General features: G+C 47.1%; 1 protein-coding gene across 1 annotated transcript in view; it reads right to left on the reverse strand.

Moving 5' to 3' along the window:
• GNA13 (G protein subunit alpha 13) overlaps positions 1-16384 on the reverse strand; it is a 33191-nt gene that overhangs the window by 14464 nt on the left and 2343 nt on the right. The window contains exon 2 of the mRNA XM_024981119.2: positions 15736-15962. Coding sequence (XP_024836887.1) covers positions 15736-15962 — 227 coding nt within the window. The remainder of the gene's footprint in view (positions 1-15735; positions 15963-16384) is intronic.

Genomic DNA, 16384 nt, shown 5'->3' on the forward strand with positions numbered 1-16384 from the left:
CCCGTGGTTAGAAGTCAGTGAAACTGATGCTACAGCTGTAACCGAGTAAGCAGCTAAAAAAGCACAGATGAGAACAACTATCAGAACTGCTATGTATATGTATAGGGCAGCAGGGCCCTAAGGAACCGAAAACCTCAATTTGTTATAAAACTAATTTGCTTCTGCAACAGACACCTGAACTTTGCATGACAGGTAAATAAACCAATGCAAACTGTTTAAGAGCAATCTATCTTTTTACCGGGTGAACAGGTAAAAACTACACTTTAGAAAGAAAAGAGCTGATAAAATTCAATCAAATGTGAACTGTAAGTACTGCAGCGGATTTTAGCTTGTTACTAAAATGCTTAATCTTGTAAAATGCCTAGAACTTAACTGCAGGCTGATTAGGTATCTCTAATAAATGGCAGAAAATTCACTGTGAATAAAAGTCAATTAGAAAAACATACTGCTACTGCTGCTGCTAAGTCGCTTCAGTCGTGTCCGACTCTGTGTTACCCCAGAGACGGAAGCCCACCAGGCTCCCCCGTCCTTGGGATTCTCCAGGCAAGAGTACTGGAGTGGGTTGCCATTTCCTTCTCCAATGAATGAAAGTGAAAAATGAAAGGGAAGTTGCTCAGTCGTGTCCAACTCTTAGCGACCCCGTGGACTACAGCCTACCAGGCTCCTCCGTCCATGGGATTTTCCAGGCAAGAGGACTGGAGTGGGGTGCCACTGCCTTCTCCCTAAGTGCTTCTTAACTGAAGCACCCCATTTCTATGTGTGGAAGCCCTTCTAGTTACAAGACTGCTGTTGCTGTTTAGTCACCGAGTCGTGTGTGACTCTTTGCAACCCCATGGGCTGTAGACCGCCAGGCTCCTCTGTTCATGCAACTTCCCAGGGAAGAATACTGCAGTGGGTTGCCATTTCCTTCTTCAGGGGATCTTCCTGACCCAGGGATCAAACCTTTGTCTCCTGCTTTGGGAGGTGGATTGTTTACCACTGAGTCACCAGCAAAGCCTAATAATAGGTTAATAGTTTTTTAAGAATAAATATGGTAGTACAAGAAATACTAAAATTCAAAGAAAATCTGTATCATCAGGATAATTAAGCAGTGACAGCTTTCCTCTGAGATCTAAACAAACACGTGATTCTGAAAACAATGATATCACGCGAGCTGACATCCAGCTTTTCTTTACGCAGAGGAGCTGCCACTAGGCAAGCACCGTGACCAGTGCACACGTCCTGAAGAGCAGTGAACTACAAAACAGAGGTCTGTGTCCCAAACAGCCAAGTCCAGCGGCGCAGCGGCTCTCACAGCTCCATGCATGTTAAGCCCTTCCACCCACAAGTCTGGAGTATTTCAAAGATGAAACAGAATCAAGAGGTGAGAGAGAAAATGACAAACCTCTTGACTCCTTACACTGATCACAGCTGTGAGCTGGCCTGCCAGGTGGCGGTGCCTCGACTGTCATCGGACGGTTTTTTTTTTTGTACCCCTATAATGTGCCTTTACTTTCCACCCGTCTTACAATCCTCAAACTAAGCCAGGTGGACACGTTTCCCGAATACTCATTTAGGTAGGCTTCACCATATCTTTGTTTAAAGAACATCTATTCAATAGGAAACTTATTAACTTGCCTTTAAAAGTGCCTAGAAGGTTGTTTTTTAAATCAGTAATTCATATTTGTATACACTGGTAATTTCAGCCCTGCAAATATCCTGGTGAAGCCACATCTAAATAGACTTTAGAGGAGACTTTAAACCGTCTATGAAGAGACTCTGTGTAATATAAGCCTTTCCATCTGGCATTTACTTATATGTAAGGTTTACAGCAAGAATCAATTGCCAAATATAAACAAGGAACAAAATGGAAATGTTTGAGGTTAAACCTGGTTAGTGAATCGCGACTTCTCATTCCACTCTAAAGATGCGGCTGGTAATAAAGACAGGAGGCAATACTTCTTGCTGGATGGGCCCCAGGTCTGTCTCCCCCGTAGTTTTTACTTCAAAGAAAGATGCGGTGATGAGGCTGGTGAACTCCCCGCGCCGGCGGGCGCAGTACGCTCCTATGCCCGGCTCCCGCCCCGCCGCAGCTCACTTCTTTCCTTCACCTGCCCTTCCAGATGCGCTCCTTCTGCCTGGTCTCCACAAAGGACCCATTTTACTGCTCCTTATCTTCAAGATGACTGACTCTTTTTTTTTTTTTAATGACTTTATTCATTTTTTTCTGGAGAAAACATCGCCGGGCACTGCAGTGACGCACAGCACGAGTTTAGTAAGGGCGGGCGGCTGCCTCACCTTCACCGCCAAAGCATCCTTCAGATTGCCACCACTCACGCCTGGCGCATGGTTCACAGGGAGAAAGACCGTGTTTATTCACATTCAAAGAAACATAAGGACGCTTCCCTTGCTCAGTGGATAGGTCTAAATTAAGTGGAGTCCAGCTGAATGCGCTTGCAAATATCTCATTAGCATCTTCTATGTGCACCACTCAAAACTCAAAAGAGCCAAAATTAGTCACATTAAAAAGCACCCAAACATTTTTTGAAAGCATTTTTTTCAAATTAAATACCTCTCCAGACTAAGTTAGGTTATAACAGCCTAAGCAGAATTTTGGAAAGAATACCTCTAAACAGCTTTAAGACTTCTCTTGCATATAAGCTAGAAAAACAAAGTAGTGCACAATACTAGTAACAAGACTTTGGGGAAGAAGTTGCACTTTATTTTATAAACACTTTCTTGCCACTGCTCACAAATACAATCTTTTAATATCAGGTTTTCTAATTAGACTTATCACCCAAATGACTTCAAGCTAATGATCTTAGTTTTCTAACAGTATTGCTGTAGTCCCACCAAACTCCAATTTACATGTAACACAAAGTGTAAATGCACTTTAATAATTCTACTATAGATGTTACCAAAAAATGAAGGACTTTATTAAAATGCTTCATCCTGGAGAGACAGAAAAAGAGAGTATGGCTGTATGTTTAATAAATACTTATAAATGCACATGTCTTACACTTACATGGTGTTCAGTTTTGTTATCTTAAAGTGTCAACTGGGGCTTACCTGGTGGCTCAGAGGGTAAAGTGTCTGCCTGCAATGCAGGAGACCTGGGTTCGATCCCTGGGTCGGGAAGATCCCCTGGAGAAGGGAATGGCACCCACTCCAATGTTCCTGCCTGGAGAATCCCATGGACGGAGGAGCCTGGCGGGTAATGCCCAAAGGACTGCAAAGAGTCACACACGACTGAGCAACTTCACTTCTAAAGTATCAATTATTTTCAAAAGCCTATAAAAGAATTATAGCCCCTTCTTTAAAATGCAGGCTTCAGAGTGGCAGACAGTATTTCGTTATAAAACCTTCCTCCCTGAAAAATCAAACGCACATTTTCAGTGTGTGGCAGGAGGCAGTCCTGAGAGGTGGGCGAGCTCGGACGTCGTGTGCCACCCTCTCACCAGAGCAGCGTCATGACAGGACGACCCGTCACCACCACCACTCTTCATAAGACACTCCCATGTGGGTGCTGGAAGGAGCTGGCCCTGCACGTCAGAAATCCACATCCACTTTCTAGAGGAACACCGTACTGGGCCTCTGAGAAAATCACCTCCTTCCAGCAAACGCTAATGGTACAACATTAAATGAAGAGAATATGAAATTCTGTACAGAAACTATAGGAGAGTCTAACTCAACAGGCAACACTATATCCAGACACTGGAAGGAAACAGCAACGAACCAACACAGACAGACTCAGCGGCTGACCGGACGGTGCCTACGGTGGGCACAGACGTGCTTTAAAGTCTAAATTGGAAAAAAAAAAAAAAGCTATTTTGGATTCTGGAGCCTATTACAAGTAATTCCCTCAGAAAATAAAATAAAAACAAAAACCAACCACCTTATTTTCAGATAATGACAAGACTAAGACGCTTAAGAGTTCTGAACCCTGAAAAAGTCCTCAAAATTAAATACTTTTTGGAAAAGGACCAATCATATACAACCCCAATAGCATACAAAGGACTGTTGTGAGTTCAGAAAGAACGTCCTTGACTGCTGAGAAAAACAAAACAAAAAGAATATGCAGTTTTCCAACATAAGACATAACTTCCCAAATCAAGTTTCAATCCCCCGCCGTCTGAACGGAGGAGCCCACAGGCGGGCGTGCTGTGGCCCCGGGGCCTCTGCACCGGTGGGTGGCGCTGCCCCTTGCAATCCGCAGGCCCAACACACGCAACAGTCAACACTAACTAACCAAGTCTTTCTACGCCTAGGAGCGCACGGCAGGTGAGAGAAAAACCCGGGTCACTCCACTCCCAGTTTGCTGTTCAATCCAGTGCCCCACACTCGGGGCAGCAGACAAGCCGGCCTGAGCAGTAGGGAGCCACCCCCAGCTCCAGTCAGGCAGGCCAGGTGCGGACGCAGGCAGCCGGCCTGCCTCACACCCTGTTGGGTGTGGCCACAGCTCCCAGCGCCCACAGTCACCGCTCAGTTAGCTGTGCTCTTAAGGGAGGCAGGGGGCACCGCAGTCAGGATCCCACCACGACCCCGCTCACCCAAACTAGCCGTGACCTTACCCTCAAAGGGCCTGTGCGCCTGGGTCCTTCCAGCCAGCAAACGCGCCGATTCCGCACACTCGTGGCAGGGAGGCTACAGATCAGTGCTCGATGCCGTTCACTGGATGGCCAGCAGCACTGCGGGGGGTCTGGCTGCCCCTCACTGGACCCCGAGCTCTGTGATGGCGGGCCAGCAGCTGGTTCCCGGTCCCCAGGGCCTGCCCATCCCAGGACACGGCGTGGCAGCTGTTCCACACACGCCTGGTGAGGAAGGGGAGCTGACAGGCACCACACTCCACCGCTGGATCGTGAGCCATGCTTACAGGTAAGCAGTGCCAGCCTCCGGGACAGCGCACAGGCTTCAGACGCATGTTGGCTGGCTGCTCCTTCCCCCGGTGCCCACCCCCCAGGCCCTGCACACATGGTCCTCCTCCTGCCTGTCGGGCTCAATTTTCCATCCCTGGGGTCTCAACCTCACCCTCACCTCTTCTGACCAGCCTCCTGCTCTCTCGTCGCTTTCCTTTTCCTCCACAGCATTTATCACATGTGTGGCTATTTACTTCTTTGCTTTTTAATGTGGGTTCTTCCGAATAGCATCTAAGATTGATGCAAACAAAGATTACTTTCATTCGGTTCACTAGCAAGTACTCAGCCTGCTAAAAAGTGCCTGACTGGTTGGTGGGTGGCCAGGACTATGTCCTTGAACAGCTGCTGAAAGCTGGCAGCTGACACGGTTTAAGGTTTAACTCATCTCCTGAAAAGTGCTACATAAGCCTTCTCATCCTCTCACACTTGCTCTCCAGTTCTCACATGTGAAAAGAATTCAGATTATCATGATGAAAAACGGATACTCTAAAAGTAATGCCTAAACAGTCACATTTGCAGAGAGTATAAAACAGTTACACATAAAAATATCAAATGGCTATGTTCATGTATATTCCTATACAAAGAGTGAAGTTCTACAGGATGAATTTTTTTTTTTTTTTATAAAGCTCCTTTTTCAAAAGAAAGCTATCTTACATTAAGGTCAAATGTGCAAAATAAAAGAGGTGGGGGCCTTGGCTTCTTACTAGATTGTAACACGAATCTTAAAATTGATTGCAATATTTGATCATAACAATTTAAAAGTTAAGAAAAACATTAAGTGTAATGCTCCTTACGCTAGCGTAGGGTTGAAACGTATATAATGTATACGACAACAGTTCAGTGTCCCCATCGCTTTTGAAGCTGCAGCTAACAAAGACAGTTTTACTGCAGATGTGACAAACAAGTTAGTATCATCTGAAAACGGCACACCATTTGCAATGCAGAATTTTAACTCTACAAGCCCAATCACATTCCTTTTATGAAAATATTTCAATGAGAATATATAGTATTTGCAGCTTTGTAAATATAAAGCATCCAACTATTAAGGTTTAAAAAAATGAACAGAAAATGAACTGAGAGGCCACCTCACCCCTGAGGAGCTCCGTGCCCGCCTGGTGCGGCGTGCGCCTCCTCTCACCTGTGGGGTCCGCCGGCCGGGCACTGCTCGTGAGCCGCTCCCCAGACACTGGAGAAGCTGGCACCACCGCGCATGGCCAGCGCTGCCCCGAGGTTCCCTTTACTTAACGTCAGTAAATGCGAACCATTGCACTTCACAGCAACCCACTCCAGTGTTCTTGCCTGGAGAATCCCAGGGACAGGGGAGCCCAGTGGGCTGCCATCTCTGGGGTCGCACAGAGTCAGACATGACTGAAGTGACTTAGCAGCAGCAGCAGCAGTTCACGGCAAGAAGCCTCAACGCACACCACACGACACCAGAGTGCAGTCTCGCTACACGGTTTCTACTGAGGCGGTTCATCCCACGTAACAGGAAAATAATCTTGAAAAGATCACTTGGGGATAAAAAGTGGTAACCAGGATACTGAAAGGGAAAGTGAAAGCCTCTCAGCCTGCGACAGTACTCACTGCCCAGCACCTCTTGCTGAATTTTCTAGAAAAGAGAAGACACACACCCCACGAAGAGGCTGACGCCGCTGCCCGGGTGGAAGAACCTGTGACACCAGGCCATCTGGGGGGGGCAGGGCTGACAACGTGAGAGTTCTGTTTGCAAATCTGGAGTTTATTTTGCTCCATTACTCTATTAATATTTCTAGTTGGTATCTTTTTTAACAAAACGGTCAGGAGTTCTAAAATCTCTCAGAAAGTGACATGAAACCTTAAAGAAAAAAAAATAAAGATTCTGTGTTTTATGAATATAACGAACTTTTCTAGGTTGGAAAACCCCAAACACCCTCCTTAACGTGAATGCTGACACATCTCTGCCAGGGATGGCAGAAAGGGAAAGCGGGTCCATGTGCACACTGGGGGTGGGGGCGGTGCTGGAGAAGCGCAGGGCGGGCAGCTCACACTCTGGCCAGTTCAGACCACACACCTGAACCGTTCAAGGAGCACATTCTCCAAACAAACAATTCCGGCTATACATCTCATGCAATGCAGGAGACCCAGGTTCGATCCCTGGGTTGGGAAGATGCCCTGGAGAAGGGAACGGCAACCCACTCCAGTATCCTTGCCTGGGAATCCACGGCTACAGTCCATGGGGGGTGGAAACAGTCAGACACGGCTGAAGCGACCAAGCACGCGTGTGTGCAAATGTCAAGAGCCACATCGCGAGTTCTCGATCTGAAAATCAAGTGCAGTGACGCTGCAAAGGAAACAAGAAGCAACATGGCAATGAAAGCCTCACCCCCTCCATGGTGCTGCCTCCGCCAGAGACCACGGGGTCTGATGAGAATGAAGCACTCTTCTGCACTGGTTAGAACGCAGGGTTTTCACACTGGAAATCAAGCTCTGAGAGTCAAACCGAAGCTGACAGTGCTTCATACTGTAGAAAACGACTCACAGTCTGTGGATGTGGCAGGGCTGTTAACAGCTAAGATGGTAACGTGATCAGCAGGTGTCGGGCACTGGGCCACAGGCTTTATTTACGTGGGTGATCTGAGCTCATGGAATCCCTGCAACTCATAACAGTCTCAGAATCGTACCTACTTCACAGTGGAAGGAAGAGGAAGTCAGAGAGGCTGGGGGCCTTGCGGGGCTCACGCAGGAGGCGGAGCCGGGACACCAGCTTGTGTGGCCTTCAGGTCCACTGCGCCCCGCGGCACAGCAGGAAGCCACACCACACTGTGAAGTACCCGTAGAGACGCTTTACTATGCAAAACAAGTCAGTCAAGTCAGACCCGCGACTTTCTAATCTGTTTGGAAGATACAAAGTAAAGTTCCACACACCAAAACCAAGTGTGTAAGTCTTAGGACTTAGACCAAAACCAAAACAAACGTGACAAGAGTAGTTCTACTGAAGGATTCCGAGCCGTGGATTGAAAAGTTAACCCACTGCACTGATTTCAAAATCTTTTTTATTCATTTTGCCAAAAGAAGAGAAATTAAATTGGAAAGATTAAGAAAAACAACTACCATCACTGAAAGGGACTGGCAAATCTAGCCAAGGCCACTAAAGTCCAGTTTCAAAACAAAACTATTTCCTTGATCCGTATCAGCTCATTCTAATAATGTGGATGTAACAAAACCTCTTCAAAAAAGGCATCTTGTTTAAAAAAAAAATGTTCACAACACAGACTGAAGAATTGTATCACACGGCTAGGAAAAGACCATGAAACAAAAAATCACTACTAATTTCCAGAAATAGGTACTTTATAATTGGAAGAAAAATTTGCAACAAACTGTAATCTGAATCTGGAATGCTCATAAGCAGAATGCAGTCTGTGGCAACTACATGAGAAACGTGGCAAAGCGGTTCACAACATAACAGAAAAAAAACGCCCCAACATCCGCCAGCCCCAGGAACAGCTCCGAGCAACTGTGCAAGACACATGCTAAGTTCCAAATGTCCCTTTCCTAGAAAAATGTATGCCTACCTCTCAGATAACTGGCTGTCACTGGACTTCTACTCTTCAGTGCAGTCGCTCAGTCGTGTCTCAGTCGACTCTTTGCGACCCCGTGAATCGCAGCTCGCCAGGCCTCCCCGTCCATCACCAACTCCCAGAGTTCACCCAAACTCATGTCCATCGAGTCAGTGATGCCATCCAGCCATCTCATCCTCTGTTGTTCCCTTCTCCTCCTGCCCCCAATCCCTCCCAGTATTACAGACTTTTCCAATGAGTCAACTCTTCGCATGAGGTGGCCAAAATACTGGAGTTTCAGCTTCAGCATCAGTCCTTCCAATGAACACCCAGGACTGATCTCCTTTAGGATAGACTGGTTGGATCTCCTTGCAGTCCAAGGGACTCTCAAGAGTCTTCTCCAACACCACAGTTCAAAAGCATCAATTCTTCGGTGCTCAGCTTTCTTCACAGTCCAACTCTCACATCCATATATGACCACTGGAAAAACCACAGCCTTGACTAGATGGACCTTTGCTGGCAAAGTAATGGCTCTGCTTTTGAATACGCTATCTAGGTTGGTCATAACCTTCCTTCCAAGGAGTAAGCGTCTTTTAATTTCATGGCTGCAATCACCATCTGCAGTGATTTTGGAGCCCCCAAAAATAAGGTCTGACACTGCTTCCACTGTTTCCCCATCTATTTCCCATGAAGTGATGGGACCACATGCCATGATCTTAGTTTTCTGAATGTTGAGCTCTAAGCCAACTTTTTCACTCTCCTCTTTCACTTTCATCAAGAGGCTTTTGAGTTCCTCTTCACTTTCTGCCATAAGGGTGGTGTCATTTGCGTATCTGAGGTTATTGATATTTCTCCCAGCAATCTTGATTCCAGCTTGTGCTTCTTCCAGCCCAGCGTTTCTCATGATGTATTCTGCGTAGAAGTTAAATAAGCAGGGTGACAATATACAGCCTTGATGTACTCTTTTTCCTATTTGGAACCAGTCTATTGTTCCATGTCCAGTTCTAACAATTGCTTCCTGACCTGCATATAGGTTTCTCCAGAGGCAGGTCAGGTGGTCTGGTATTCCCATCTCTTTCAGAATTTTCCACAGTTTATTGTGATCCACACAGTCAAAGGCTTTGGCATAGTCAATAAAGCAGAAATAGATCTTTTTCTGAAACTCTCTTCCTTTTTCCATGATCCAGTGGATGTCGGCAATTTGATCTCTGGTTCCTCTGCCTTTTCTAAAACCAGCTTGAATATCTGGGAGTTCACGGTTCACGTATTGCTGAAGCCTGGCTTGGAGAATTTTGAGCATTACTTTACTAGCATGTGAGATGAGTGCAATTGTGCGTAGTTTGAGCATTCTTTGGCATTGCCTTTCTTTGGGATTGGAATGAAAACTGACCTTTTCCAGTCCTGTGGCCACTGCTGAGTTTTCCAAAATTTGCTGGCATATTGAGGGCAGCACTTTCACAGCATCATCTTTCAGGATTTGGAATAGGTCAACTGGAATAGCCCTACTCTTCAGGGTACATTAAAACCATGTTCACTGATGAAATGTCAGGTGAGGATCACCAAAGCTAGCTTTCAAGGCGGAGAACGTTCCAGCAGCCTTTACCATGATGCTCACTAGATGGGATAAACTGTGCATCTCTAAGTTAGTAAGTTTACCAGTACATCTGGGATTACCGCCACCACCATCAAACATAAGGTAATAAAGGAGCAGAGGAGTGGCACAGAGTGTTAGGAGAGCTCAGAACATAAAAGCAGCCCTGTGCCTATGAGCGCAGTGCCACCCATCTCTAAGAGAACATGTGCTCAAAGCAAGGCGCCAGGACGCCCCTGGGGAGTGCTGACCGAGGGCAGGGCGCTGGGAGGCCGGGCCGAGAGCAGAGAGCGCCCGAGGCCTGGGTGGCCCCTGGACAGGAGGCGCAGACTGAGCTCCAGGCCCACCCTGTCACCATGACCACCCCTGGGATCGGAAGGCACAACCGCGCTGCTGCCTCCGAGTCTGTTCATCTGTGAGACCAGGACCAGAGCCCACACTGCATGTGTTCTTTCACTTAAGGATTCAGTGACAAGGCACGTGATAGAAATAATTAATGTACTTTGAAAAGCACAAGGCAATTTTTGCAAAACATAAGGAATTAAAACGTCATGTAATTAATCAGCAGCACTTGAGTTTTCCAGAGAGACCAGTGCCTGCCATGGGCCAACAGGGCCAGACGGGGCCCGGCGGTCGGGCCGCCTCTCTGTCAAAGGTGAAGCAGGACCACGCGGCGCACGGGGTCCCGGGGCCGCTTCGCTTTGCTTACAGGCAGCTCCCAGCCCTTCTCCCGAGTGAGGCTGCACTCCAGTCAGGAAGAGCGGTAGTCCTGGGGCCGCTTTCTTTGCTTACAGGCGCGCCCCCAGCCCTTCTCCCGAGTGAGGCTGCACTCCAGTCAGGAAGAGCGGTAGCAGGCACCACACACAGCAGCACAGGACACTACCGTCGCTCTTCAGCACCAGAGCTCACACCCCCACAGCAAGTCAAGGTTCTGCCTAAAGTAACATGACCTAAAGACGAGCACGTCACCTTCATGTGACATCAGGAGACACACCCAGGATGCGTGTGCGCGTCTTACACGTAGTGTGACTCTGAGACCCCGTGGACTGCAGCCCGCCAGGCTCCTCTGCCCACGGAATTCTTCAGACAGGAAGGATTCTCCAGGGGGATCTTCCCAATCCAGGGACCGAACGGGGGTCTCCTGCATGGTGGGCAGATTCTTTACCAGCTGAGCCACCAGGGATCCCTATGTCTGTCACACACACACAGTCTCACTAAGTCACACTAACACTATAAGCATGTGCCACACCAGCTTCTCTGCTTTCAAGGTAAACAGCAGACAAGTCTGGGTTTCCAAAGCTTAGATAAAATGTAACCATTCTGACACCTGTTTAAGTTCACCAAAAAAATAAACACAAATTCTACAGAGACCTAAATTTAAAAAATCTCTACAAATTCTAATGTTACATACAATCCTTGTAATACAGACTGAAATAGTTCACCCTAAGCCTACCATATTTTTAGCAACTTGAAGTCAGAGTCTTTCATTGAATTCATTTCATAAAGAAACTGGACCAGTTCACAACTGAAACTAGCGTGTCTCCCTTTCAAGCAAGCCCTCCTCAGGGCTCCGGAGCAAACGAAGGCCTCTCTCCCCTCAGCACCTGGAACCCACCTGCAGCGCCAACGAGAAGCCACCGTCCCAGCCTGAAGGAAGTGCCTACTTTACCGAGCTCTCCGCGCCTCACAGGCCCCCGCCTGAGGCTAAACAGTTACTGTCACCCAGACTGCAGGAAGCTCAGTCCTAAGAAAGACGAGCTCATCAGCCTGGAGAGGTGAAGCCGTCCTCAAGCACCAGCTGCACCCCTGGAGCGAGAGAAAACCACGTCAAACTCAAGGCACCACACGACACAGGAGGCAGTTTCAGTTGCGGGAGTTGCAAAGCCAAGACCGGCCATCACAGGAAGCTGCATTAATGCTGACGACGGCAGAGTGTGTGCAGAGGCCCAGGAGTGCGCCCCACAGGGCCACACACTCTCTTGTCCTGTGTAAGGAGGTCTGTACATTTTGCTTAGGCTCCTGAATAAGCAACTGTATATTACACACTCCAATGACTCCTGGCCATGCTGTTAGTTCTCACACGTATCTCCAACCTCTGACTCCCATCTCTGGAGCCATCTCAGCAAATTCCCTAGCTACGGTCACCTTGTTTTTCTAGAGAGGGTATCTCTCCAGCGCAGTGGCAGGCTATGGCAAAGGCATGCCCCAGGCAGAGGGTTACAGACATTTAACTGAGACGCTAAGAGACCCCCTCTCAGGACGCACTGTCGTCAGTGTGCAAGTTCAGAGGAAGGAGAAAAAGACAATGTAAGTCGTAGCGACGTGAACCTTCAGAGTTTTCTTTTCCACAGTAAGGCATTTATTTAGCTCACTCACAATGATACGAACCAGAAAAGGAAATGTTTGCCTTTGGAAGCTAGAGAAAGAAAACATTCATGTTTGCACCCGAAGTTATTACTAACAAACAAACAGCCTGCTAAAAACTAAAAACCTACGCTATGATATCACTACGCTACCCTTGGCCCAAAAACTGATTCAAGGGCAGTCATTCCTCTTTAGCAAAAAAGTGGTCAAGAGCTTAGAAATTGCCCCCATTTTTTTGCATTTAAATTTGCATTAATAAGCTTAATAATCAAGCGGTAGTTGAAAACAAAAAGGCTTATTTTCATTATTTTAGCTGCTAAATCCTCTCATTTCCCCTGATGTTTACTTTTCCTATGCAAGATTCAAGAAACTACACGGTTAAACACAACAAAAAAGAAAAATCGATTCCATGATACAAGAACTTCCCATCTCCCGGAAAATAACCAACTAGCACACACAGACCCCACGGACAGAGAAGCCTGGCAGGCGCAGTGCACGGGGTCGCAGAGGTGACACAACTGACGACTAACACGACGGCACAGAGACACCCGTGCTTCCCAGAAAAGGAGAGCATCGTAATTCAGATCACCTAACAAAACAAGGAAACAAGTAAGTGTCAGACCCTGTGGCGGTGAAAGCGCGAGCCCAAACAGAAGGCAGCCCAGTGGAGACCCTACCCCAGAGGGAGGGCGGCCCAGGCGGGTCACCGGCAGGCAGGCCAGGCCGCCTCGGGTCCAGTGGGAGGACCAGGCGAGGCTGCTCACAGGGGTGCTCGACGCCAGACAAGCCACCCCTCACCCTCGCGTGGGCCTGCCACAGACACTGCACTGACCAGGCGCCCTCCCAGGCTCCCCAGGTGAGGAGGGGGTCATTGCGGAAACCGCTCTGTTCTTCGGGTTCCAGCTGAACCCGTGGAGAGGGCCCAGGCCTGCAGGGAGTTGCGTCCACCCTGTTCTGTGAAGGGGAGCCCGGATGAACGGTACGGGTGTGAAGGAGCCGGGCAGCGGGCCTGCTGAGGGCGGCCGTGGGCAGAAGCCCTCAGTGTGCAGGGTCTGAGCAGGTGCAGCCATGGGGCACCGGCATCACCGGCTCGTGGGGCGAGCCCCTCAGCGTCCAGGCTCACGGAAGAAGTGGCTCTGTGTTTCGGAAGCAGTGGAGCTGAGCAGAGCTTCCCGGCAAACCCGGCCAGGTCTGGACAAGGTTACTGAGGTCCAGGGAGGAGACACCAGCCAGTGGGGAGGAGGGGCAGAGTGGAGGAGGCAAGAGACCTCCAGAAAAAACAGGACTCGGGCTTTATGTGTGCAGACGAGAGAAGGAACGGAGAGGACTCGGGGGGAATTTTAAGGAAGCAAGGTGACTTCCCAGTGTCAGCCACGTGACAGGCACCACGGAGCATCCCAAAGTATGGGAGCCATTAATTCTACGCTATGACTCAGTACCGAGCAGCTGTTCCAGGCACCATTAACAATGCAGGGCAGGCAGGAAGGACCCCTGTCCCGAGGAGCTTAAAACCAGACCTCTCCCTGTTCCTTGCGCCTCTCCTTCTTATCGTGAACTTGCCTCTTCTTGTCCCGGAGGCTGTCTCTGCTCTGAAAGCATCAGCTGGCTCAAGCCAACAATCTGCAGGTCCTCAGCCTGAGCGGTTTAACAGTCTGTTCTTAATGGCAAATAAATTCTCAGGAATATCTTCTCAACAGTGATGACCACAAGAGTGTAAGACGGGAACGTTCAAAACCAAGAAGTGTCAGGGAGGGCCATCTTCACCTAAATGGACTTGCGGAGCTTACCCACAGAGGCCTGTGCAGGACACCAGGCTGGTCACTCCCTGAACCAACATGCGGTGTGCTATTACACACGGACGTTTCTTCCCTGACCTGCAAGGTGAACAAGCTCCTGACACAGTGCATAGTAAAATGTGCGGCTTGTTGAGAAAACGAATTTAGAAGAAAGGAGAATAATCCGCACTTAACAACAGCAGGAAAAGTAAGAGAAGTTGAAGAGGGGTGTGTGAAAGACAAAAATTAACCCCAAGTCTGAGCACTGAATGGAGGCTACTCGTCAAGTCAAATTCATAATTTTCAACATATAATGCTTCCAGCTACTCAGCTTTAACAAGGATGTAGGACCACCTCTGCCGCTTATTAATGCATTAAGTTAACAAGCAAAATACACACAACAAAGAGAACTGAACCAGACGGCGCACCATCAAGCACTGCGTGACTCACACGAAGGCCACCACTCAGACAAAGTGGAGACTCAGGTCTCAGCTGTATCAGAAGCCGGCACGAAGACTTCTCGAGAACTTCTGGTAGCCAAGGCTGCCGCTGAGTACAAACTGTAATAGCAAGGACTGCTGGCTGCGTGTCACTCTGCAGCCACACCCAGATATGTGAACTGGCTTAACACCGTGACACCACCAAACAAGTTTCTAAGCAGTTTTACTTTTAACTGTCACTTTATTTTGATCACGTTACAGTAAAACTTACTTTACATCTGAACTCCCTCCAAACTGCATACAGGAGAGATGGCTATCATTCCTGGGATCTTTCTGGTCTTTGGCAAATAAAACGCCAGATACAATCAACACATTCACAATCAGATTTTTTTTATCAAGTGCTTTGTAATTTATTTCGATTATTATTTTTTTATCTTTAACCTAGATCAGAACCTTATTTTCCACCCTTTCTTCAATGCTGTGTAATAGCTACAAACTTTTAGTCTTGTGTAAGACAAAGTAGAAATAACAAATGCAAAATAAATTCTAAGTGTTTCCCATGGAAAAGAAAAGTACAAAAAACATCATATTATTTTAAGGAGGAACATTTTGTAAAATGTGCTTAGAAGCTTTTAAAAAGCATAGCATGCAAATATACAAAAAGTGCAATGACTGTTAAACATTAAGGATTTTAACCTATACTGATGAATTGCGAAATAAATACCTCTAAAGGCTAAAGAGCACACTTGAACAATTAAGTTACTGAATTCTTAATTCAAAAATAAAAGGTCAGTTTTTAGAAAGATCAATATTGTTGCTATAACTGAGATGAAATTACTTTTAAAAGGAGAAAAAAATGGATGAAAGTGCCTGAGAAGCTCATTATGATCTTACCCTCGAAAAAGAAAAATGACCAACTAATTACTCAATATAACAGCTTCATCAAACCCACTGGGGGTTTGCCTTATTTTTACCTTGGTTAGTTTATAAAGCTCATCTAGAAAACTATCCACATTTCTGAGGCTAAAATTGTGGATACATACATCATACTGTGGAAGGCAGAGAAAAAGATGTGTTACAATCAGATGTTAATAAATGCCGTTAAAATCACAACATAAAAAACAAATCTCTTACCAGCTGAAACTCTCGACGCCGGTCGTAGGCATTCTGTATGCCACTGTCTGCCCATAATGCTCTTATAGCAGGAAGGTACTGTAAGAAAACTTGCGTTTCCACGATTCCCTGGGCGGTCAGGGGCGTCCGGGTATCAAATGCCATCAGCTTGTCTCCATTGAGCTGGTTTGAGTTATCCCCCCAAGGAATGTGGAGTTTCTCTCGGGCATCTACCAGCACCCTCATACCTTTGTTTAAAAAAAAAAAGTGTGATGGGAGTCATTAAATATTCTCAGAGATTCGATTCTCATATTCTTTCCTTAAACTTCTTGAGTACTCTAGGCCCAGCACCTCCAAAAAATGGAGATCAACATCAAAACAAACAGAAGTAACTTCTCAGAGTGTAAAAAGAAAAATTTAAACTCCCAGTTGTTCAGTCATAAAATTAGAACCTTGAAAAGCAAACACAATTAACACAAGTGCTTCTTTTGTAGGGTTTTAACATGTTCTAATTAATAATTCCTGGGCAGAAGGGAGTCACAAGACAACCAAAACCAGCAAAGGAAGAAGAAACTCCACTGCATAACCTGATGTCCAGGCTCTGAAGATCTGCAAACAAGGCTCTGAGTCTCTCAGAGAGACTTTTATGAGACGCCAAGAAGAGACTCAG

Source organism: Bos taurus, chromosome 19 (assembly GCF_002263795.3).
Source record: "Bos taurus isolate L1 Dominette 01449 registration number 42190680 breed Hereford chromosome 19, ARS-UCD2.0, whole genome shotgun sequence".
Classification (NCBI taxonomy): domain Eukaryota; kingdom Metazoa; phylum Chordata; class Mammalia; order Artiodactyla; family Bovidae; genus Bos; species Bos taurus.